The sequence below is a fragment of the Zophobas morio genome, unplaced genomic scaffold (genome assembly GCF_036711695.1).
Source record: "Zophobas morio isolate AGI-343-1 ecotype UQ-CSIRO unplaced genomic scaffold, CSIRO_AGI_Zmor_V1 ptg000020l, whole genome shotgun sequence".
NCBI classification, from domain to species: Eukaryota; Metazoa; Arthropoda; class Insecta; order Coleoptera; family Tenebrionidae; genus Zophobas; species Zophobas morio.
In genome coordinates this window covers 1,966,561-1,992,302 of record NW_026972125.1, presented here as the reverse complement: position 1 = coordinate 1,992,302, position 25,742 = coordinate 1,966,561, and the positions used below count along the sequence as shown (strand labels likewise).

The 25,742-nt window shown below is 32.2% G+C and overlaps 3 protein-coding genes across 3 annotated transcripts; all 3 read left to right on the top strand.

Annotated features, from left to right (window-relative positions):
* Positions 1-9,066: 9,066 nt before the first annotated feature.
* LOC135131323 (glutathione S-transferase 1-1-like) lies at positions 9,067-17,098 on the top strand. Its single transcript, XM_064058991.1, has 3 exons — positions 9,067-9,284; positions 16,480-16,680; positions 16,738-17,098. The coding sequence occupies exons 1-3, from the start codon at positions 9,144-9,146 to the stop codon at positions 17,041-17,043; spliced, it is 648 nt and encodes a 215-aa protein (XP_063915061.1). The 5' UTR covers positions 9,067-9,143; the 3' UTR covers positions 17,044-17,098.
* A 76-nt stretch (positions 17,099-17,174) lies between these two features.
* On the top strand, positions 17,175-18,067 carry LOC135131324 (glutathione S-transferase 1-1-like). The gene is made up of 3 exons (XM_064058993.1): positions 17,175-17,393; positions 17,447-17,647; positions 17,708-18,067. Exons 1-3 carry the CDS (start codon positions 17,253-17,255, stop codon positions 18,011-18,013), a joined length of 648 nt encoding a protein of 215 aa, XP_063915063.1. The 5' UTR covers positions 17,175-17,252; the 3' UTR covers positions 18,014-18,067.
* Positions 18,068-21,656: 3,589 nt separating this feature from the next.
* On the top strand, positions 21,657-22,537 carry LOC135131325 (glutathione S-transferase 1-1-like). Its single transcript, XM_064058994.1, has 3 exons — positions 21,657-21,860; positions 21,917-22,117; positions 22,177-22,537. The coding sequence occupies exons 1-3, from the start codon at positions 21,720-21,722 to the stop codon at positions 22,480-22,482; spliced, it is 648 nt and encodes a 215-aa protein (XP_063915064.1). The 5' UTR covers positions 21,657-21,719; the 3' UTR covers positions 22,483-22,537.
* The last annotated feature ends 3,205 nt before the right edge of the window (positions 22,538-25,742 follow it).

Below are 25,742 nucleotides of genomic sequence, written 5' to 3'. Positions count from 1 at the left end.
CGGTTGGAATTTTCGAAGAAATGTTGCCGAAAACCGCTTCTGCAAGTCAAAATTAACACAAAATCGTCTTTTGGTAATTTTCGAAAGTGCTCGAAAAAAGTTCGCAAATACGGAAAATTTGGCCTTTTTGCCTAAAAATCCGCAAAAAATTCTGGAATAAAGATGTGGACGAGCTGATTTGAAAAACATAACGTGTTGATAATCAATTAATCACAAAACAATATTTTCGAAATTCCAAATAAATTTTTTAAAGTACGTATTCTAAAAACGGCCAAATTTTATTTTGGTGATTTTGGAAAAGCATACAATCAAAATCAACAACAAATGTCTGTTTAGTAATTTTCTACAACGTTCGAAAAGAAGTCAAAAATTTCGAATTATTGAAAATTTGGGCTGTTGGTAGAGTGTTGATGGTCCCGGACCAAGATTTTAGAAATTTTCGATTTCAAAATAAAATTTTTAAAATACCCCAAAAATGGCCATATGTTATATATTTTTGAAGTTCAGGAAAATTGGATGGAATTTTCAATAAATTGTGGCGAAAATGACTTCTGCAAATCGAAGTCAACCGAAATTTGCTTGTGGGTAATATTTGAAAGTGCTCAGAAAAAGGTGAAAATTTTCAAAAGGGGAAAACGTTGAAAGTTTAAGCTTTAGGAAAAGTTGTCTAATAATGCAGAAAAAAAAATGGGATTTAGATAACAACGAGATAATTCGGGAAAAAGAAAGACTGTTGATGGTACCAGATCAAGATTTTCAAAATGTTTGTTTTTTTTTTTAAATCATATTTTTAAAATATCCCAAAAATGTTTTTGTTTGTGTTTCCGAAAAATCGGTCGGAATTTCCAAAAATTTGTCTATGGTATGGTATGGACGAAGAGATTCGAAAAAATTGTCTGTTGATGGTCCCAAATTAATTTTCGGAATTTTTGGTGTTAGAGTCAAATTTTCAAAATATTCCAAAAATCGCTATATTTAATTTTCCCGGTTTTGGAAAATTTGTTGGAATTTTCGAAGAAATGTGCCGAAAACGACTTCTGTAAGTCAAAATCAACACAAAATAGCCTTTAGGTAATTTTCAAAAGTGCTCAAAAAAAGTTCAGAAAAAATTGAAAATTGGGCTTTTTGCCTAAAAAATCACAAAAAATTCTAGAATAAAGATGTCAACGGCCTGCTTCGGAAAGCATAGCGTGTTGATGATTGCATACCAAGATTTTCGAAATTTTCGATTTCAAAATCAAATTTTTAAAATATCCCAAAAAATGGCTTTACTTTATATATTATAGAAAAAATTTTGGGGTTTAGACAACAACGAGATAATTCCGGAAAAAAAAGACAGTTGAAAAAATTTTTGTTTTTTTTTAATCATATTTTTGAAATATCCCAAAAATGTTTTTTTTTCATTTTGTGGTTCTGAAACCTCGGCTGGAATTTTCAAAAATTTGTCTAAAAATTAAAAACAAAACTTGGATACAGATATCAACAAACTGATTCTAAAAATCTTACATGTTGACGGTCCCAAATTAATTAATTTTCGGAATTTTAGGTGTTAAAGTCAAATTTTTAAAATATCCCAAAAATGGCCATATTTAATTTTCGTGGTTTTGGAAAGTCGGTTGGAATTTTCGAAGAAATGTTGCCGAAAACCACTTCTGCAAGTCAAAATTAACACAAAATCGTCTTTTGGTAATTTTCGAAAGTGCTCGAAAAAAGTTCGCAAATACGGAAAATTTGGCCTTTTTGCCTAAAAATTCGCAAAAAATTCTGGAATAGAGATGTGGACGAGCTGATTTGAAAAACATAACGTGTTGATAATCAATTAATCACAAAACAATATTTTCGAAATTCCAAATAAATTTTTTAAAGTACGGATTCTAAAAACGGCCAAATTTTATTTTGGTGATTTTGGAAAAGCATACAATCGAAATCAACAACAAATGTCTGTTTCGTAATTTTCTACAACGTTCGAAAAGAAGTCAAAAATTTCAAATTATTGAAAATTTTCGATTTCAAAATCAAATTTTTAAATTATTCTAAAAATGGTCGTACTTTGTTTTATTGTTTCTGACAAAGTGCTTATAATTTTCGAGAAAATGATTTCTTCAACTCGAAATAAAAATATATATATATTTTTTTTTGATAATTTTCGAAAGTGCCCGGAAAAATATCAAAAAATTCAAAAGGGAGTGTACTGAAAATTTGGGCTGCCCGCCCACCCGCCCTGTCTCAATTGTGATGATTTTTTTTATTCGCCGTGAACCAAAGAGGCGGAGCTTAGCTGCAAAATGCTTATTTCTTTACAAGAAATTAAAAATATGTTTTTTGAGTATCGGGTTATTCAAAGAATACTATGTAGATTTAGAAAAAAGTCAATATTTACCCCGCCCACCCACCCCATCTCAATTGCAGTGATTTCTTTATTCTTAGAAACTTAAAACACGTTTCAAATGGTAACTTTTTGTAAGGAAATATGGATCTTGCAATTAAATTCAGCTCCTTTGGCTGCCGACAATTTAAAATAAAACACCAGGATTCCTCAAGATTCTTTGAAATTCTTAAACAAGCTTACGCTGGGGAAATAAAAAAAAACACTGGAAGTCCCAAAGATTCTGTAAAATAAAACGGAAAATCCGTTTCTGGGACTTGGATAACCAGATAATTCGGGAAAAAGAAGACTGTTGGTGGTATCAAATGTAGATTTTCAAAATTTTCGCTTTCAAAATCACATTTTTAAAATATCCCAAAAATGGTTAAAAATTAATTGTGAAAAATAGTTCGGAATTTTCAAAAATTTATCAAAAAAAAAGAAATCTTGGACTTCTGCAAGTCAAAATCAACACATAATAGTCTTTAGTGATTTTCGAAAGTGCTCCAACAAAGTTCACAAAAATATGGAAAATTTGGGCTTTTTGCCTAAAATATCACAAAAGATTCTAGAATAAAGATATCGTCTAGTTGATTCGAAAATATAGCGTGTTGATGATCGCAAACCAAGATTTTAGAAATTTTCGATTTCAAAATAAAATTTTTAAAATACCCCAAAAATGGCCATGTTATATATTTTTGAAGCTCAGGAAAATTGGATGGAATTTTCAACAAATTTTGGCGAAAATGACTTCTGCAAATCGAAATCAACCCAAAATTGCTTGTGGGTAATATTTGAAAGTGCTCAGAAAAAGGCGAAAATTTTCAAAAGGGGAAAACGTTGAAAGTTTAAGCTTTAGGAAAAGTTGTCTAATAATGCAGAAAAAAAAATGGGATTTAGATAACAACGAGATAATTCGGGAAAAAGAAAGACTGTTGATGGTACCAGATCAAGATTTTCAAAATTTTTGTTTTTTTAAATCATATTTTTAAAATATCCCAAAAATGTTTTTGTTTGTGTTTCTGAAAAATCGGTCGGAATTTCCAAAAATTTGTCTAAAAATTAAAAAAAATGTCTTGGATATAGGTATGGACGAAGAGATTCGAAAAATATTGTCTGTTGATGGTCCCAAATTAATTTTCGGAATTTTTGGTGTTAGAGTCAAATTTTCAAGATATTCCAAAAATGGCTATATTTAATTTTCCCGGTTTTGGAAAATTTGTTGGAATTTTCGAAGAAATGTGCCGAAAACGACTTCTGTAAGTCAAAATCAACACAAAATAGCCTTTAGGTAATTTTCGAAAGTACTCAAAAAAAGTTCAGAAAAATATGGAAAATTTGGGCTTTTTGCCTAAAAAATCACAAAAAATTCTAGAATAAAGATGTCAACGGGCTGCTTCGGAAAGCATAGCGTGTTGATGATCGCAAACCAAGATTTTCGAAATTTTCGATTTCAAAATCAAATTTTTAAAATATCCCAAAAATGGCCTTACTTTATATATTTTTGTGGTTCTGGAATTTTCAACGAAATTTTGGCGAAAATGACTTCTGTAAGTCGAAATCAACACAAAATTGGTTATTGGTAATATTCGAAAGTGCTCGGAAAAAGGTCAAAAATTTTCAAAAGGGGAAAATGTTGAAAGTTTGAGCTTTTGGAAAAGTTGCCTAATTATCAAGAAAAAATTTTGGGGTTTAGATAACAACGAGATAATTCCGGAAAAAAAGACAGTTGAAAAATTTTTGTTTTTTTTAATCATATTTTTTAAATATCCCAAAAATGGTTATTTTTAATTTTGTGGTTCTGAAACCTCGGCTGGAATTTTCAAAAATTTGTCTAAAAATTAAAAACAAATCTTGGATACAGACATCAACAAACTGATTCTAAAAATCTTATATGTTGATGGTCCCAAATTAATTAATTTTCGGAATTTTGGGTGTTAAAGTCAAATTTTTAAAATGCCCCTAAAATGGCCATGTTATATATTTTTGAAGTTCAGGAAAATTGCATGGAATTTTCAATAAATTTTGTCGAAAATGACTTTTGCAAATCGATATCAACCCAAAATTGCTTGTGGGCAATATTTGAAAGTGCCCAGAAAAAGGTGAAAATTTTCAAAAGGGGAAAACGTTGAAAGTTTAAGCTTTAGGAAAAGTTGTCTAATAATCAAGAAAAAAAAATGGGATTTAGATAACAACGAGATAATTCGGGAAAAAGAAATACTGTTGATGGTACCAGATCAAGATTTTCAAAATTTTTGTTTTTTTTTAATCATATTTTTAAAATATCCCAAAAATGTTTTTGTTTGTGTTTCTGAAAAATCGGTCGAAATTTCCAAAAATTTGTCTAAAAATGAAAAAAATATCTTGGATATAGGTATGGACGAAGAGATTCGAAAAATATTGTCTGTTGATGGTCCCAAATTAATTTTCGGAATTTTTGGTGTTAGAGTCAAATTTTCAAAATATCCCAAAAATGGCTATATTTAATTTTCCCGGTTTTGGAAAATGTGTTGGAATTTTCGAAGAAATGTGCCGAAAACGACTTCTGTAAGTCAAAATCAACACAAAATAGCCTTTAGGTAATTTTCGAAACTGCTCAAAAAAGTTCAGAAAAAATGGAAAATTTGGGCTTTTTGCCTAAAAAATCAAATTCGAAAATTCTAGAATAAAGATGTCAACGGGCTGCTTCGGAAAGCATAGCGTGTTGATGATCGCAAACCAAGATTTTCGAAATTTTCGATTTCAAAATCAAATTTTTAAAATATCCCAAAAATGCCCTTACTTTATATATTTTTGTGGTTCTGGAATTTTCAACTAAATTTTAGCGAAAATGACTTCTGCAAGTCGAAATCAACACAAAATTGCTTATTGGTAATGTTCGGAAAAAGGTCAAAAATTTTCAAAAGGGGAAAATGTTGAAAGTTCGAGCTTTTTCAACGAGATAATTCTGGAAAAAAAAGACAGTTGAAAAAATTTTTGTTTATATTTTTAATTATATTTTTGAAATATCCCAAAATTGGTTATTTTTAATTTTGTGGTTCTGAAACCTCGGCTGGAATTTTAAAAAATTTGTCTAAAAATTAAAAACAAATCTTGGATACAGATATCAACAAACTGATTCTAAAAATTTTATATGTTGATGGTCCCAAATTACTTAATTTTCGGAATTTTGGGTGTTAAAGTCAAATTTTTAAAATATCCCAAAAATGGCCATATTTAATTTTCGTGGTTTTGGAAAGTTGGTTGGAATTTCTGCAAGTCAAAATTAACACAAAATCGTCTTTTGGTAATTTTCGAAAGTGCTCGAAACAAGTTCGCAATTTGGCCTTTTTGCCTAAAAATTCGCAAAAAATTCTGGAATAAAGATGTGGACGAGCTGATTTGAAAAACATAACGTGTTGATAATCAATTATTCACAAAACAATATTTTCGAAATTCCAAATAAATTTTTTAAAGTAGGTATGTATTCTAAAAACGGCGAAATTTTATTTTGGTGATTTTGGAAAAGCATACAATCGAAATCAACAACAAATGTCTGTTTAGTAATTTTCTACGACGTTCGAAAAGAAGTCAAAAATTTCAAATTATTGAAAATTTGGGTTGTTGGTAGAGTGTTGATGGTCCCGGACCAAGATTTTCGAAATTTTCGATCTCAAAATCAAATTTTTAAATTATTCTAAAAATGGTCGTACTTTGTTTTATTGTATCTGACAAAGTGCTTATAATTTTCGAGAAAATGATTTCTCAAATAAAAATATATATATATTTTTTTTGATAATTTTCGAAAGTGCCCGGAAAAATGTCAAAAAATTCAAAAGGGAGTGTACTGAAAATTTGAGCTTTTGACAAAATGGCCTGCCCGCCCACCCGCCCTGTCTCAATTGTGATGATTTTTTTTATTCGCCGTGAACCAAAGGGGCGGAGCTTAGCTGCAAAATGCTTATTTCTTCACAAGAAATTAAAAATATGTTTTTGAGTATCGGGTTATTCAAAGAATACTATGTAAGGGTGTGGGGACAAAAAATCTGCACAAATTTCAAACTAGAATAACTGTATTATAAAAGCAGGTATTAATAACGTGATCAACAACATTTATAAAAACAACTTTAAAGAACACAATCTGCACCATATCTACTTGCTTTACGAATTTTTGTTTTAACACGGCGCATTAAATTTGTAAAAGCCGATATTTTTGTTTGCCGTATTTTCAGCAGTATACGCTTCTTTAATTCTGCATGTGTCGAGGCTTCCCATCCATTTTCGTACCCATTTCTCTTTAGGTTTCTCCAAAAACGTTCAATTGGGCGTAGTTGAAGTACGTTGGGAACATTTTTGTCCTTAGGGATAAAAGGAATGCTTAACTCATTATATGCAGCAAAAACGTTAGCTGCGTAATGAGCTGTTGCCATGTCTGGCCAAAATACAAAATTGCCATCCGAATGCTTTTCTCTTATAAAGCGGACAAGTCGAGACCTAATGCACTATTTTTCATAAATATCTGCATTAACAGAATTTCCAGATGGGCAAATAAACGCAGTAGAATGTCCACGTGACGAAATGGCCAACCAGACCAACAACTTGGACTGAAATTTTTTATAACGTTTGAATTTCACTTTATCATCTACTTCTTCTCCTTCCTTGCAATAGAAATGTTTATTGTTAGCAGTATCGCTACCATCAAAAGTGAAGTAGGATTCGTCATCGATGATTATTTCAGTTCCATTTGAGGGGGAAAAAGCGGATTCAGAAAGATGCCTTAATTTTCGTTTTTGTTCCAACTTTTGTTTTTCTGAATATTTAGGGGCGAATTTTCGCGTTGCAAGTTTGACATTATTCTCCTTTAATATGTTGCTAACATACTTTTTGTCAATTTTAAATTTCGGTCCAATCTTTCTTAGTGAAACACCAAATTTACCGTGACTTTGATTGACTAAGGCTTCTCTCTTCTTCTGGGACATTTTTCTTGCTGGTCTTCCGCTTCCTACTTGTCTTTCTACCGAATTCCCATTCTCTACTCTTCTGCAAATGCTATAAGTTGTCCTTTTTGATATCCCCATTTGGAAGAAGTGATTAACGGTGAATGACTTTTTTAAATGCATATGCCTTCTATAAAATTCGGCAATCACAGATCGGCGATCATTTTCGTTTAAGTGTTCCATTATTACAAAAAATATTGAAACTTTCAAGAGGAACTAGGCATAACAATTCTTAACAACTGTAAAAAAATGTTATAACGTCAACCGTCATTTTTCTCAAAGCTAACTCGATTTTCGGTGAATTAAAATTTGTGCAGATTTTTTGTCCCCACACCCTTAGATTTAGAAAAAAGTCAATATATACCACGCCCACCCACCCCATCTCAATTGTAGTGATTTCTTTATTCTTAGAAACTTAAAAACACGTTTCAAATGGTAACTTTTGTAAGGAAATATGGATTTTGCAATTAAATTCCGCTCCTTTGGCTCCCGACGATTTAAAATAAAACACCGTCAAGATTCTCCTCTAAAGTTCTTTAAGATCATTTCAAAACAATAAAACACTAGAAGTCTCCAAGATTCTTTCTCACTCTTATAAAAATAGAGGATTCCGTTACAAATTCTTTCAAAAATAAAACTCTTTGGGTTCCCAAACCTTAAAAGAACAAAACCTTTTTCAAACCTTTTCAATAACGACCAGGGTTCCCAAGATACATCCAATACTTAAAAAAAAACAAAATTCTTTCAAACTTTTTCAAACATAAAACACCAGGAACCTGTACACGTCATCAAGTTTTTGAGATGACGTCATCAAGTTTTTGGAGGGATAAACAGATAGATTTTAATTAAACCTTAAATCGAAACGTTTCAAAACGAATCAATCAAAATTGCCCTTTCGTATTTTTGGAAAAAAAAATCAATCTTTAAATACTCTGTCTTAAAGTATGATCAAGTTGTTTTAAAAACATGTAATGTCACTTGAAGGTTAACTGGTGTCATGGATGTTAAATTTATTATTACTTAACGGCGCATGAATTTAAATCCGGCTTACAGATTATTTGAAACACGGTTATTGCATTTTTCATTGAGAGGGTACTTTACGAGCTTATAATCTCCATGCCAAATTACAACGAATGTTATCTGTTCGTATAGCATGTGCCTGGCGTTCTCGTTATCTCGACAGCATTATGTTTAAAATATTTAACTAAAATTAATTAGTTATTACAAATAAGTAAAAAAAATTAAATAGCCCCAGAAAAGGCAAAATATATTTTTTTTAATTGCACTCAGCACCCTTCAACCGCGAATTCCCCACCGCTCTCAATTATCGATTCAAAACCTGCCAAAAGAAAACTCCGCGAGCACTAAACCCGCAACTAATTGGCCCGGAATTTATTGATTTTGGCCGCAATCATCGCTTAATTGTCGAAGCCTAATTGGCCGTCGCCAATCGGTGCATCTTCCCATTCGAAACGTCGCACGCCGTGACTCAGTACCGCCGAATTCTTCAAATTATTTTTATGTTTGCGAATCTATTTCAAGTTAAAAAGTAAACAACAGATGTAGCGGTTTATTAATATGTACCTACACTTGTATACGGTCAAAGCGACTTTTACGCCGATTAAATTATTTATATTTGTCTTGATCTGGTCATCGCTGATGCAATTCCAGTGCGCTCGGATTCCGATTTACGGCCGCATAAAATAAATATTATTCGAATGAAACTATCTCGCTTTCGTCGAGAGATATTTTTAATTCTGTTAATCGTAAGATAAGTGTGTTTTCGGTGGGTGGCAAGCGAGATGGCGCCGTTGCTATACATGCAGAACTTCAGCGGGCCGGTCAGGTCGGTACTTTTGACGGCTGCGGCTATAGGGCTGAAGCTGCAGCGGAGGGTCGTGGATCTGTCAAAGCAGGAACACCTGACCGAGGAGTTTCTGAAGGTAGATGACGCGTGTTTGTTTAATGATAAGGAGGCGTGAGGACGGTGTCAAGGTTAAAAGAGTGACTTTCGATAAGTCAATGACCAGATTGCAGCTGTCAAGAGATATCAGTCAAATATTGGTATTTTTAATTATCGTGAACGCTTTAATATCAGTGTACAAAATATGTGTATATTTTTTTATTTATAAAAATTCATAAATACATAATACATACATAAAAACACCACAATAAAATAATAGTAATAAGAATAAAAATTATAAGCACGTCGCCAGGATCATCAAAATAAACTATGGCCATTTTAAGAATCTTTTTAAAAATGTGAAAAAAGACAAAATGTAGCCCCGCCCACCCGCCTATCTCAATGTGATAATTTTTTACTCGTCGTAAGCCAAGGGGGCGGAGCTTAACTGCAAAATCCTTATTTCTCTAAGAGAAATTAAAAACATGTTTTGTATCGTGTTGTTCAGAGAATATTATGTATATTAAGAAAAAATTAAAGCCAAAGATTAAGCCTCACCCATACCTGCCCTGATCTAAATAGTAATGAAGTTTTCATTCGTTGGCAGATCTAGGGGCGGAGTCTAATTGCAAAATCCATCTTTCCTTACAAAAATTTACCATTTTAAACGTGCTTTAAGTTTCTAAGCATAAAAAAATCATCACAACGGAGATGGGATGGGTGGGCGGGGTATATATTTTGGCTTTTTTTCTTAATATACATAGTATTCTTTGAATAACACGATACTCAAAAACATGTTTTTAATTTCTTGTAAAGAAATAAGTACTTTGCAGTTAAGCTCCGCCCTCTTGGTTCACGGCGAATAAAAAATATAATCACAATTGAGGCAGGGCGGGTGGGCGGGCTTATATTTTGCCTTTTTGTTTTAATATGTGTAGACTTCTTTTCACAACACGGATCTTAAAACATTTTCTATTACGATCGAAATAAAATATTGCCATTTTTGAGATATTTTAAAAATTTGATTTTGAAACCGAAAATTTAGAACATCTTCTCATCAATAGTTCATTCTTCAAATCAGTCCGTCGATATCCCTATGCTAGAATTTTTTTTGTGAATTTTTAGGCCATTTTACCGAAAGCTCAAATTTTTCAATACACTCCCTTTTGAATTTTTTACCCTTTTTCCGGGCACTTTATTTCGAGTTGAAGAAATTGTTTTCGGCAACATTTTCTCGAAAATTATAAGTACTTTGTCCATAAAATAAAGTACGACCATTTTTTGAATAATTTAAAAATTTGATTTTGGAATCGAAAATTTCGAAAATCTTGGTTGGGATCATCAACATGCTGTGTTTTTTCGTCACTTCCAGCCTTATTTCTTCGATTAACTTTTAACCGTTTTTCCACAATCGTCCATTGAAATATCACAATTTTTAAAAATTTCAAAAAATTCGAAATTCGCTCCGAATATTTCGCAAATATTCCTCCGTGACCCTAAACACGCTGTATTTTTGGAATCAGCACGTACAGATCTATGACTCTGAATTTTTTAACAATTTTTAGACGACTTTTTCAAAAATGAAATTTTCCCCATTTTGCAAATTTCGACCCATTTTCGACGATTTTCGAAATTTAACTAAATACATTTTCTTGTAGATTTCGGGTCGCCCACTGAACTATCGCAACTGATAAAAAAATATCTGTAAAAAAATCTTTTTTAGAGTTCTTTCGAAAATTACCGAAAAACATCTTGTGTTAATTTAGACTTGCATAAGTCTAAATCAGAAGTTTTAGACAATATTTCTTATAAACACTTCCAAAATCATTAAAATAAAATACTACATCTATTTTTACAGTACTTTAAAATTAGCTTTTGAAATCGAAAATTTCGAAAATCTTGGTCCGGGACCATCAACACTCTTTGTTTTCCAAATCAGCTCTTTATCATAGAATTGTTGTGAATTTTTATAGAACTTTACCGGCTGCCCAAATTTTCAATAAATTGAAATTTTTGACTTCTTTTCGAGCACTGTGAAAAATTATTAAGAAGACATTTTTTGTTGATTTAGATTGCAGAAGTCGTTTTCGGGAACTTTTCTTCGAAAATGATCAATCAATACTTTTCCAGAATCAAAATAAAATATGGCCGTTTTTACAATACTTTCAAAATTTGATTTTGAAATCGAAAATTTCGAAAATCTTGGTTTGCAACCATCAACACGCTATATTTTTGGAATCAGCTCGTGAACATCTTTATTCTAGAATTTTTTGTGAATTTTTAAACAAAAAGTCTAAATTTTTCATATTTTGAGTTTTGTGAACTTTTTTCCAGCAATTTCGAAAATTACCTAAAGAATATTTTGTGCTGATTTTAACTTGCAGAAGTCGTTTTCCGCAAATTTTCCTCGGAAATTCCAATCGATTTTCCAGAATCACGAAAATTAAATATGGCGATTTTTTTAGATATTTTAAAAATTCGACTATAACACCGAAAATTACGAAAATTAGTTAGTTTGAGACCATCAACACATAATATTTTTAGACAAATTTTTGAAAATTCCGACCGAGTCTTGAGAACCACGAAATTAAAAATAACCATTTTTGGGATATTTTAAAAATTTGATTTTGAAATCCAAAATTTTGAAAATCTTGGTTTGCGACCATCAACACACAATGTTTTTCGAATCAGTTCGTGGACATCTTTATTCTACAATTTTTTTTAGCCAAAAAGCCCAAATTTTCCATATTTTTCTGAACTTTTTTCGAGCACTTTCGAAAATTCCCTAAAAGTTATTTTGTGTTGATTTTGACTTACAGAAGCCGTTTTCGACAACATTTCTTTGAAAATTCCAACCAATTTTCCTGAACCACTAAAATTAAATATGGCCATTTTGGGATATTTTAAAAATTCGACTTTGACACCAAAAATTCCGAAAATTAGGTAGTTTGGACCCATCACAACGCAATATTTTTCGAATCAGCTCGTCGATATCTATATGCAAGATTTTTTTTATTTTTAGACAAATGTTTGAAAATTCCAACCGATTTTCCAGAAACATAAAAATAAAAATTACCATTTTTGTGAAATTTTAAAAATGTGATTTTTAAAATCGAAAATTTCGAAAATCTTGATCTGGAACTAGCAACAGTCTTTCTTTTTCACGAATTATCTCGTTGTTATTTAAATCCCAGACTTTTTTCTGTATTTTTAATCAACTTTTTCAAAAGCTCAAACTTTCAAGATCTTCCCTTTTTGAAATTTTTGAACTTCTTCCGAGCACTCTCCAACATTTTTCCAGAACCACGAAAATTAAATATGGTCATTTTTGAGATATTTTAAAAATTCGACTTTGACACCAAAAATTCCGTAAATTAGGTAGTGTGAGACCATCAAGACACAGTATTTTTTGAATCAGTTTGTCGATATATATATGCAAGATTTTTTTTAATTTTTAGACAAATTTTTGAAAATTCCAACCGATTTTCCAGAAATATATAAATAACAATAACCATTTTTGTGAATTTTTCAAAATATGATTTTTAAAACAGAAAATTTTGAAAATCTTGATATGGAACCATCAACAATCTTTTTTTCCGGAATTATCTCGTTATCTAAATCCCAGAAATTTTTCTGGATTATTAAGCAACTTTTTCAAAAGCTCAAACTTTCAAGATCTTCCCTTTTTGAAATTTTTGACCTTTTTCCGAGCAGTTTCGAACATTACCTATAGGCAATTTTGTGTTGATTTCCACTTACAGAAGTACTTTTCGGCAAAATTTCGTTGAAAATTCCATCGAAATTTCCAGTACCTCAAAAATATGGCCATTTTTGGGATATTTTAAAAATTTGATTTTGAAATCGAAAATTTTGAATGTCTGGTACCATCAAAAGTCTATGTTTCCCATTATCTCGTCGACATCTAAATCCTAGATTTTTTATGGATTTTGGCGAAAGTTCAAATTTTTGACGTTTTTCCTAGCACTTTCGAAAATTATCAAAATACAAGTTTTTGTTAATTTCGACTTTCAAAAATCGTATTCAGCAACTTTTCTTCTAAAAATCTAACCAATTTTCCAGAACCAACAAGAATTACATATGGCCATTTTTGGGATATTTTGAAAACGTGATTTTGAAACCGAAAATTTTGAAAATCTTGATCTGGTACCATCAACAGTTTTTCTTTTTTCCGAATTATCTCGATGTTATCTAAATCCCACTATTTTGTCTAGATTATTAAGCAATTTTTCCAAAAGCTCAAATTTTCAACGTTTTCCCTTTTTGGAAATTTTTGACCTTTTTCCGAGCATTTTCAAACATTACTTATAGGCAATTTTGTTTTGATTTCGACTTGCAGAAGTCATTTTCGCCAAAATTTTGTTGAAAATTCCATCAAATTTTCCAGTAACTCAAAAATATATGAAATATGTCATTTTTAGGATATTTTAAAAATTTGATTTTGAAATCGAAAATTTCGAAAATCTTGGTTTGCGACCATCAGCGCACTGTTTTTCGAATCAACTCGTCAATATCTATTCTAGAATATTTTCTGATTTTTTAGGCGAAAAGCTCAAATTTTCCATATTTTGGGGATATTTTAAAAATTCAACTTTAACACAAAAAATTCCGAAAATTAGTTTTGTACCTTCAACGGATAATATTTTTTGAATCAGTTCGTCGACATCTACATCCGAGATTTTTTTTTTAATTTTTAGTCAAATATTTGGACATTCCGACCAACTTTTCAGAATGGGATATTTTATAAATATGATGAAAATATATGAAAAAAAATTGAAAATCTTGATCATCAACAGCATCAACAGTCTTTCAATTTCCCGAATTATTTCGTTGCTATCTAAATCCCAAACATCTTCTCGATTATTAGGTAACTTTTCCAAAAACTCAAACTTTCAACATTTTCCCTTTTTGGAAATTTTTGACCTTTTTCCGAGCACTTTCGAACATTACCTATAGGCAATTTTGTGTTGATTTCGACTTGTGGAATTTATTTTTGCCAAAATTTCTTTGAAAATTCCATCCAATTTTTGAAAACCTCAAAAATGAATAATAAAATATGGCAATTTTTGGGAAAAATTTCACTTTGAAACCGAAAATTTTGATCTGGTACCATCAACAGTCCTTTTTCCCAAATTATCTCGTTGTTATCTAAATCCCAAAATTATTTCTGTATTATTACTCGACAACTTTTCCAAAAGTTCAAGTTTTCTACATCTTCAATTTTTGAAATTTTGACCTTTTTCCGAACACTTTCGCACTTTCCCTATAGGCAATTTTGTGTTGATTTCGACCTGTGGAATTCCATTTTCGCCAAAATTTCTTTGAAAATTCCATCCAATTTTCCAGTACTTGAAAAAATATAAAATATAGCAACTTTTGGGAAATTAAAAAAAAATCATTTTGAAATCAAAAATTTTGAAAATCTTTATCTGGTGCCATCAACAGTCTTTCTTTTTCCCAAATTATCTCGTTATTATCTAAATCCCAAAATTATTTCTGGATTATTAGACAACTTTTCCAAAAGCTCAAATTTTCAACATCTTCACTTTTTAAAATTTTGACCTTGTTCTGGACACCTTCAAACATTCCCTATTGGCAATTTTCGCCAAAATTTCTTTGAAAATTCGGTCCAATTTTGCAGAACCTCAATGTATAAGATATGGCCATTTTTGGGAAATTTTAAAAATTTATTTTAAAACCGAAAATTTTGAAAATCTTGATCTGGTACCATCAACAGTCTTTCTTTTTCCCAAATTATCTCGTTGTTATGTAAATTCCAAAATTATTTCTGGATTATCAGACAACTTTTCCAAAAGCTCAAATTTTCAACATCTTCAATTTTTGAAATTTTGACCTTTTTCTGAAGATTTTCGCACTTTCGCTATAAGCAATTTTGTGTTGATTTCGACTTGTGGAATTCATTTTCGCCAAAATTTCTTCGAAAATTCCATAAAATTTTCCAGAACTTCAAAAATGTATAAAATATGGCCATTTATGGGAAATTTAAAAAAATTTATTTTGAAACCGAACATTTTGAAAATCTTGATCTGGTACCACCAACAGTTTTTTTTTTCCCAAATTATCTCGTTGTTATCTAAATCAAAAAAATATTTCTGGATTATTAGACAACTTTTCCAAAACCTCAAATTTTCAAAATCTTCACTTTCTGAAATTTTGACCTTTTTCCAAACACTTTCGCACTTTCCCTATAGGCAATTTTGTGTTGATTTCGACTTGTGGGATTCATTTTCGCCAAAATTTCTTTGAAAATTCCATCCAATTTTCCAGAACCTCAAAAATGCATAAAATACGACAATTTTTGGGAAATTTTAAAAATTTCATTTTGAAACCAAATATTTTTAAAATCTTGATCTAGTGCCATCAACAGTTTTTCTTTTTCCTAGATTATCCCGTTGTTATCTAAATTCCAAAATTGTTTCTGGATTATTAGACAACTTTTCCAAAAGCTCAAATTTTCAAAATCTTCACTTTCTGAAATTTTGTGTTGATTTCGACTTGTGGGATTCATTTTGGCCAAAATTTCTTTGAAAATTCCATCCAATTTTCCAGAAACTCAAAAATGCATAAAATACAGCAATTTTTGGGAAATTTTAAAAATTTCACTTTGAAACCGAAAATTTTGAAAATCTTGATCTGGTACCATGAAAAAATTTTCTCGTTGTTATCTAAATCCCAAAATAATTTCTGGAGTATTTATTAGACAACTTTTCCAAAAGCTAAAATTTTCATAACCTTCACTTTTTGAAATTTTGACTTTTTCCCGAACACTTTCGAACTTTCTCTATATGCAATTTTGTGTTGATTTCGACATGTGGAATTCATTTTCGCCAAAATTTCTTTGAAAATTCCATCCAATTTTCCAGAACCTCAAAAATGTATCAGATATGGCCATTTTTGGGCTATTTTAAAAATTTGATTTTTTTTTACCTTTTTCCTAGGACTTTTCGACTTTCAGAAGTCATTTGCAAAAGGAAGACTTAAAACTGATCCTTAACTCTATATTTTTCCATTAAAAAAAAAATTCAAATTTTCCCGCCAAAAAGTGATCTAGAAACCACACCACATACCAACGGTTAAAGTTAAATAAAATTAATAAAAACCACGCCATAAACGATTTTTAAAAATTACAAAAATAGATTCAAAAATGTCAACCTTCTAGAAGTACTTTCACCATTTCAAAAACAAGCCCTTTTTAGCTAAACCCCCAACACACCATTCCAACCCTCATCGACAACGGCACCACCATGTGGGACAGCCACGCCATCAACGCCTACCTGGTTTCCAAATACGCAAAAGACGACTCCCTTTACCCTAAAGACCTTTCAAAAAGGGCTATCGTAGACCAAAGGCTACACTTCGACAGCGGCCTCATTTTCAGCTGGCTTAGGAACATAGCAGTTCGTCCACCCTCAAATTAAGTAGTTATCCAAAATTATTTTCCTTTGAATTTTCAGAGAGGGATGAAATACAAAGGTCGCAAAGCCCTAACTTCCGAACAAATCGAAGGGCTCGAAAATGGCTACGGTCACTTGAACAATTTCCTTCGTGATAGCAAATGGGTCGCCGGTGAACACGTAACCATCGCGGATTTTAGTTTAATCGCCAATGTGACGTCACTGGACTTTCTGTACCCGGTGGACTCGCAAAGGTTCCCGAATGTGAGTGCGTGGATGAAAAGGGCCGAAGAGCTACCCTACTACGACGAAAATCGAGAGGGGCTGGAGAGTTTCAGGGTCATGTTTAGGGCACTGATGTCCTAAAATGTTGTTATATTTGTACACATATTGAGTGATAAATAAAAAGGGTTTTGAACTATTACGTGAATTATTAATGATTTTGACAACATCGAGATAACACACCGTATCACGTTTACACAAACACAATTATCTCCTTTGCGTAACTTGGTTGATAATAATTATAATTCAACACAATCATCGTCCTCAAGTTACCACAAATCGGTACTACCAACATGGCGCCGGTTTTGTACATGCAAGATTTTAGCCCTCCGGTGCGGTCCGTGCTTTTGACAGCCGAAGCCTTGGGGTTAAAACTGGAAAAAAAGGTGGTAGATCTGAGCAAAAAGGAACATTTGACCGACACTTTCTTAAAGGTAGTAGATTAACTAATGGAAGATATAGTGTCTCCAAAACAATTTTCTTGTAGCTCAATCCTCAACACACTATACCCACTTTGGACGACAATGGGACAATAATATGGGACAGCCATGCCATTAATGAATACTTGGTAGAAAAATACGGAAAGGACGATTCGTTGTACCCTAAAGATTTAGCTAAAAGGGCTGTTGTCAACCAAAGGTTGCATTTTGACAGTGGGGTCATCTTCAGCTGGCTTAGATATATTGCAGTAAGTAGCCTTAACACCAAAATAAAACAACAAAAAACTGGGTTTATTTTCTTGTTGTAGAGATCATATAAGTACAAAGGGCGTAAGGAACTAACTGAAGATCAGATTGAGCACCTGGAAGAAAGTTATTCTCTTTTGGAGTCATTTTTGAAAGGGCACCAGTGGGTGGCTGGAGATTCCGTGACCATAGCTGACTTCAGTCTTGTTACTAACATAACCTCGCTAACACTTTTGTATCCAGTGGATCCTAAAAAGTATCCTAACATTATCAACTGGATCAAGAGGGCGGAAGGGCTTCCGTACTATAAAGTGCATTTGGAGGGTCTTCAGAGCTTCAAGAAGATGTTCCAAGAGATGTTAAAGTGAATGCAGGTTTTAAATTATGTAACCATTGCATAAATATAAAACTTTGAAAAAATTATTTCTTTTTATTTTGGCTCCTCTACTTGTGCTTTATGAATCCGTGTTGACGTTTTAAGGTTATCGGAAACATGGTAAATCGATAATCAAAATTTATCCGTTCATGAATTTTTCGGGTTTTCAAGTTTCGACTTCTCAGTTTTTCGATATTTTTAGGTTTACTAATTTTAGTTTTTTGATTTGGAAAAATGAAAAACCAACAATTACAAACTTAAAAACCGAGAAATTGAAACATGGAAAACTGGGGCGCCGAAAGTCTGAAAAATTAAACAATATAATTGAAACTGAAAGTTGAAAAATCTTCAAACTGCAGGAATGAAAAATTGAAAAATCGAAAAGTGAAAAATTGAAAAATTACAAAATCTAATACATACTTGAATATTTGAAAAGGAAAAATTGCAAGATTCGAAAAAGGGCGAAAAGGACGAAAAAGGATAATCAGGACGAAAAAAGATAATAAGGACGAAAAAGGTCGAAAGGATGAAAAAGAATAATAAGGACGACGAAGGACGAAAAGGACGAAAACGGACGAAAAAGGACGAAAAAGGGCGAAAAATGACGAAACAGGATAATAAAGACGAAAACGGACCAAACAGGACGAAAAAGGGCGAAAAAGAACGACAAAGGACGAAAAGGGCGAAAAAGAATAATAAGGACGAAAAAGCACAAAGGACGAAAAGGACGAAAAAAGACGAAAAAGGATAATAAGGACGAAAAGGACGAAAAAGCACTAAAAAGGACGAAAAAGGGCGAAAAAGAACGAAAAAGGATGATAGGGACGAAAAAGGACGAAAGGACGAAAAAGGACGAAAAAGGACGAAAAAGGGCGAAAAAGGACAAAAAAGATAATAAGGACGAAGAAGGACGAAAAAGGTCGAAAAGGGCAAAAAAGGACGAACAGGACGAAAAAGGACGAAAAGGACGAAAATGGACGAAAAAGGACAAAACAGGACGAAAAAGGACAAAAAAGGACGAACAGAACGAAAAAGGACGAAAATGGACGAAAAAGAACAAAACAGGACGAAAAAGGATCATAAGCACGAAAAGGACGAGAAAGGATAATAAGGACGAAGAAGGACGAAAAAAGACGAAAAGGGCGAAAAAGAACGAAAAAGGATAATAAGGACGAAAAGGACGAAAAAGGACTACAAAAAACGAAAAAGGGCGACAAAGGACTACAAAAAACGAAAAAGAGCGACAAAGGATGAAAAAAAAAATAGGGACTAAAAAGGACGAAAGGACGAAAAAGGACGAAAAAGGACGAAAAGGACAAAAAGGGTTATAAGGACGAAAATGGATACCAAGGACGAAAGGGACGAAAAAGGACGAAAAAGGGCGAAAAAGGGCGAAAATGGATAATAAGGACGAAAACGAACCGAAAAGGACGAAAAAGGGCGAACAAGAACGAATAAGGACGAAATGGGCGTAAAAGAACGAAAAAGCATATTCAGGACGAAAAAGGACGAAAAGGACGAACAAAAAGGTTGAAAAGGACGAAAAAGGACTAAAGAACGAAAAAGGACGAAAAAGGATAATAAGGACGAAAAAAGAAGGAAAGGACGAAAAAGGACGAAAATGGTAATTAAGACGAAAAGAACGAAAAAGTACTAAAAAGGACGAAAAAGGGCGAAAAAGAACGAAAAAGGACGAAGATGGACGAAAAAGGACGAACAAGGACGAAAAAGGACAACAAAGGACGAACAAGACGAAAAAAGACGAAAAGGACGAAAATGAACGAAAAAGGACGAAAAAGGATCATAAGGACGAAAAGGACGAGAACGGATAATAAGCACGAAAAAGGACGAACAGTAGGAAAATGCGGACAAGGTCGAAAAAGGACAAGAAAGGACAAAAAGGACGAAAAAGGACGAAAAGGACGAAAAAGGACAAAAAGGACGAAAAAGGACGAATAAGGACGACAAAAGAACGAAAAAGGACGACAAAGGACAACAAAGGGCAAAAAAGACGAAAAAGGATAATAAGGACGAAAAAGGACGACGAAGGATAATAAGGACGAAAAAGGACGAAATGGACGAAAAAAAATAAAAATTCGACACATCTTAGAAAATCAATGATCAAAAATGAAAAACCTAAAAATTGTAACATTGAAACATCGAAAAACTTAAAAATTAAATAATTAAAAAATCTAATACATATTTTGTAAAATCTAAAATGTATAAAATCGTAAAATTGAAGAAACGGAAGATTGAAGGAACAAACATTAAAATGTGAAAAACAAAATTTCGCAATCTTGAGAAACTGAAAAAAATGAAAATTTATACTGTTTAAAAATTGAAAAATCGCAAATCGATAAATTGAAAGTCGAGAGACTAAAAATCTGGACCAATGGAACATCGAAAAGTTTAAGAACTGAAATTCGAAAAATTGAAAACTAAAAATTCAAAAATCGAAAAATAGTCAAAAACTAAGAAAAATCAAGAATTAGAATTTGAGAAACAAAACATCGCAACGTTGAGAAAAGATGAAAAATTAAAATATTTAAAAATTGAAACATTGCATCGGAAAATTAGAAATGGAGAGACTAAAAATGGAAAAATTGAAAACATTCAAAAAGTGAGGCTTCTAAAAACTAGAAATCGAAAAATTTGAATTCGACAAAGTAAAAACCCAAAAATATTCAAAAATTGGAAAAATCGAGAAAATAAAAAATTGAAAAATCGAAAAATTTCACCAAAAAAACATCGAAGAGTTTAAGACTCCGAGAAACTGAAAATCGAAAAATTTAAAAACTTATAAATTAAAAACTGAGAGACGAAAAGCCGCAAAATTGGAAAACAAGGAACAGTTCAATTGTCTAAATGTTGAAAAATCAAAAATATTAAATCGAAAAATAAAATTCGAAAAAAACTGAAACAATGCAAATCGAAAAATAAAAAATCAAGGGACTAGAAGTCGTAAAGTTGAAAACAACAAAAGTGAACCTTCCAAAAATTGGAAAAAATCGAAAAATTGAAAAATAGTAAAATTATAAAAATATTAAATCGAGAAAATAAGATTCGAAAAAAATTGAAAAACTAAGAATTAAAATTTGAGAAAGAAAACATCGTAACGATGAGAAAAAATGAAAACAGTGCAAAAGTGAAGCTTCTAAAAACTAGAAATTCGAAAAATTTGAATTTGAGAAAGTAAAAATCCAAAAATAATCATCAAAAATCGAAAAATTTAAAAATAGTAAAACTGCAACAATGGAACATCGAAAAGTTTAAGAACTGAAATTCGAAAAATTGAAAACTAAAAATTGAAAAATCGAAAAATTACAACAATGAAACATCGAAAATTTTATGAATTCGAGATTTTGAAAATAGAGAAATTGAAAACCTTGTAAATTAACAATTGAGCAAATAAAAATCGAAAAAAATTTAAAAACTGAAGAACCGAGAATCGAAAATTAGAAGAACTGAAAATTAAATAAATCAAAAATGAAAAACCTAAAAATTGCAAAATCGTAAAATTGATGAAAAGAAAAATCAAAAATGAAAATTTGCGAAACAAAACATCGCAATCTTGAGAAATTAACACACCGTATCACATTTACACAAACACAATTATCTCCTTTGCGTAACTTGGTCGATAATAATTATAATTCAACACAATCATCGTCCTCAAGTTACCACAAATCAGTACTACCAACATGGCGCCGGTTTTATACATGCAAGATGTTAGCCCTCCGGTGCGGTCCGTGCTTTTGACAGCCGAAGCCTTGGGGTTAAAACTGGAAAAAAAGGTGGTAGATCTAAGCAAGAAGGAACATTTGACCGACAATTTCTTGAAGGTACCATAGTAGATTTAGTAGTGGAAAGCAGTGTCTCCACAACAATTGTCTTGTAGCTCAATCCTCAACACACTATACCCACTTTGGACGACAATGGGACTGTAGTATGGGACAGCCATGCCATTAATGAATACTTGGTGGAAAAATACGGAAAGAACGATTCGTTGTACCCTAAAGATTTGGCTAAAAGGGCTGTTGTCAACCAAAGGTTGCACTTCGACAGTGGGGTCATCTTCAGCTGGCTTAGATATATTGTAGTGAGTGGTCTTAACACCAAAATAAAACAACAAAAAAACGTGTAATCTTCTGATTGTAGAGATCATATAAGTACAAAGGGCGTAAGGAACTAACTGAAGATCAGATTGAGCACCTGGAAGAAAGTTATTCTCTTTTGGAGTCATTTTTGAAAGGGCACCAGTGGGTGGCTGGAGATTCCGTGACCATAGCTGACTTCAGTCTTGTTACTAACATAACCTCGCTGACACTTTTGTATCCAGTGAATCCTGAAAAGTATCCTAACATCATCAACTGGATCAAGAGGGCGGAAGGGCTTCCGTACTATAAAGTGCACTTGGAGGGTCTTCAGAGCTTCAAGAAGATGTTCCAAGAGATGTTAAAATGAATGCAGGTTTTAAATTATGTAACCATTGCATAAACATCAAACATTGAAAAAATTATTTCTTTTTATTTTGGCTCCTCTACTTGTGGGTTATGAATCCGTGTTGACGTTTTAAGGTTATCGGAAACATGGTAAATCGATAATCAAACTTTATCCGTTCATGAATTTTTCGGGTTTTCGATGTTTCAATATCTCGATTTTTCAAATTCCGATTTCTCAATTATTCGATGTTTTTTGAGGTTTACTAATTTTAGTTTTTTGATTTGGAAAAATGAAAATCGAACAATTGAAAAATTAAAAACCGAGGAATTGCAAAATGGAAAACTGAGGCGCCGGAAGTCTGAAAAATTAAACAATATAATTGAAACTGAAAATTGAAAAATCTTCAAACTGCAGGAACGAAAAATTGAAAAATCGAAAAATTAAAAATTGATAGTTGAAAAATCGCAAAATTAGAAAGACGAAAAGTTAAAATGATTCGAAAAATTGAAAAATTACAAAATCTAATACTTGAATATTTGAAAAATCGAAAAATTGCAAATTCGTAAACTTGAAGAAATGAAAAAATGCAAGACTGAAAAAAAACGAAAAAGGGCGAAAAAGAACGAAAAAGGGCGAAACAGAACGAAAAAGGATAGTAAGAACGGAAAAGGACGAAAAGGACGAAAAAGGGCGAAAAAGGACGAAAAATGACGAAAAGGACGAACAGGAACGAAAAAGGATAATAACCACGAAAAAGGACGAAAAGGACGGAATAGGATGGAAAAGGAGGAAAAATGACGGGAAAGAACGAAAAGGACGAAAACGGACGAAAAAGGACGAAAAAGGATAATATGGACGAAAAAGGACGCAAAGGACGATAAACGACGAAAAGGACGAAGAAGGACGAAAAGGACGAAAAAGGACGAAAAAGGATAGTAAGGATGAAAAGGACGAAAAAGGGCGAAAAAAGACGAAAAAGGACGATATAGGGCGAAAAAGGACGAAAAAGAGTAATAAGTACGAAAAGGGCGAAAAAGGACGATATAGGGCGAACAAGGACGAAAAAGAATAATAAGGACGAAAAAGGACGAAAAGGGCGGAAAGGACGAAGGACGAAAAAGGACGAAAAAATACGAAAAAGGATAATAAGGACGAAAAGGACGAAAAAGGGCGAAACAGGACGAAAAAGAATAATAAGGACGAAAAAGGACGAAAAGGACGAAAAAGGACGATATAGGGCGAAAAAGGACGAAAAAGCAAAATAAGGACGACAAAGGACGAAAAGGACGAAAAAGGACGATATAGGGCGAAAAAGGACGAAAAGGACGGAATAGTATGAAAAAGGACGAAAAATGACGAAAAAGGACGGAAAGGACGAAGAGGGACGAAAAAGGACGAAAAAATACGAAAAAGGATATTAAGGACGAAAAAGGACCAAAAGGACGAATAAGGACGAAAAAGGACGAAAAAGAGCGACGAAGGACGAAAAAGGATAATAAGAACGAACAAGGACGAAAAGGACGAAAAAGTACGAAAAAGGATAATATGGACGAAAACGGACGAAAAGGACGATAAAGGACGAAAAGGACGAAAAAGGTCGAAAAAGGATGATAAGGACGAAAAGGACGAAAAAGGACGATATAGGGCGAAAAAGGACGAAAAAGGATACTAAGGACGAAAAGGGCGAGAAAAGGACGAAAAAGGACGATATAGGGCGAAATAGGACGAAAAAGGATAATAAGGACGACAAAGGACGAAAAGGACGAAAATGGACGAAAAAGGATGAAAAAGGAAAATAAGAACGAAAAGGACGAAAAATATAATTGAAATTGAAAATTGAAAAATCTTCAAGCAGAAGGAACGAAAAATTGAAAAATCGAACAATTAAAAATTGAGATTTGAAAAATAGCAAAATTAGAAATACGAAAAGTTAAAATGATTCGAAAAACTGAAAAATTACAAAATCTAATACTTGAATATTTGAAAAATCGAAAAATTGCAAATTCGTAAAATTGAAGAAATGAAAAATTGCAAGATTGAAAAAAACGAAAAAGGGCGAATAAAAACGAAAAAGTGCGAAACAGAACGAAAAAGGACGAAAAGGACGAAAAAGGAAGGAAAAGGACGAACAAGCACGAAAAGGATAATAACGACGAATGGGGACGAAAAGGACGACAAAGGATGAATAAGGACGAAAAGGACGAAAAGGACGAAAACGGACGAAAAAGGACGAAAAAGTACGAAAAACGATAACAAGGACGAAAAAGGACAAGAAGGACGAAAAAGGACAAAAAGGACGAAAATGGACGAAAAAGGATAATAGGGACGAAAAGGACGAAAAAGGGCGAAAAAGGACGATATAGGGCGAAAAAGGACGAAAAGGACGAAAATGGACGAAAAAGGACGAAAATGGACGAAAAAGGACGAAACAGGACGAAGAAGGACGAAAAAGGAAAATAAGGACGGAAAGGACGAAAAAGCACGAAAAAGAGCGAAAAAGGACGAAAAAGGATGATAAGGACGAAAAAGACGAAAATGGACGAAAAAGGACGGAAAAGGACGAAAAAGGACGAAAAAGTACAAAAAAGGACGAAAAGGACGTAGAAGGACGAAAAAGGACGAGAAAGGATAATAAGGACGAAGAAGGACGAAATGGACAAAAAAGGACGAAAAAGGATAATAAGGTCGAAAAAGGACGAAAAGGACAAAAAAGGACGAAAACGGACGAAAAAAAATAAAAATTCGAAACACCTTAGAAACTGAATAATCAAAAATGAAAAACCTAAAAATTGTAACATTGAAACAACGAAAAACTTAAAAATTAAAAAATCTAATACATATTTTGTAAAATTGAAGAAACTTAAGATTGAAGAACAAACATTAAAATGTGAAAAACAAAATATCGCAATCTTGAAAAACCGGAAAAAAAATGAAAATTTATACTGGTTAAAAATTGAAACATCGCAAATCGAAAAATTAAAAGTTGAGAGACTAAAAATCAGCACCAACGGAATATCGAAAAGTTTAAGAACTGAAATTCGAAAAATCGAAAAATAGTCAAAAACTAAGAAATATCAAGAATTAGAATTTGAGAAACAAAACATCGCAACGTTGAGAAAAAATGAAAATTTAAAATATTTAAAAATTAAAACATTGCATCGAAAAATTAGAAATCGAGACACTAAAAATGGAAAAATTGAAAACATTCAAAAAGTGAGGTTTCTAAAAACTAGAAATTCGAAAAATTTGAATTCGACAAAGTAAAAATCCAAAAATATTCA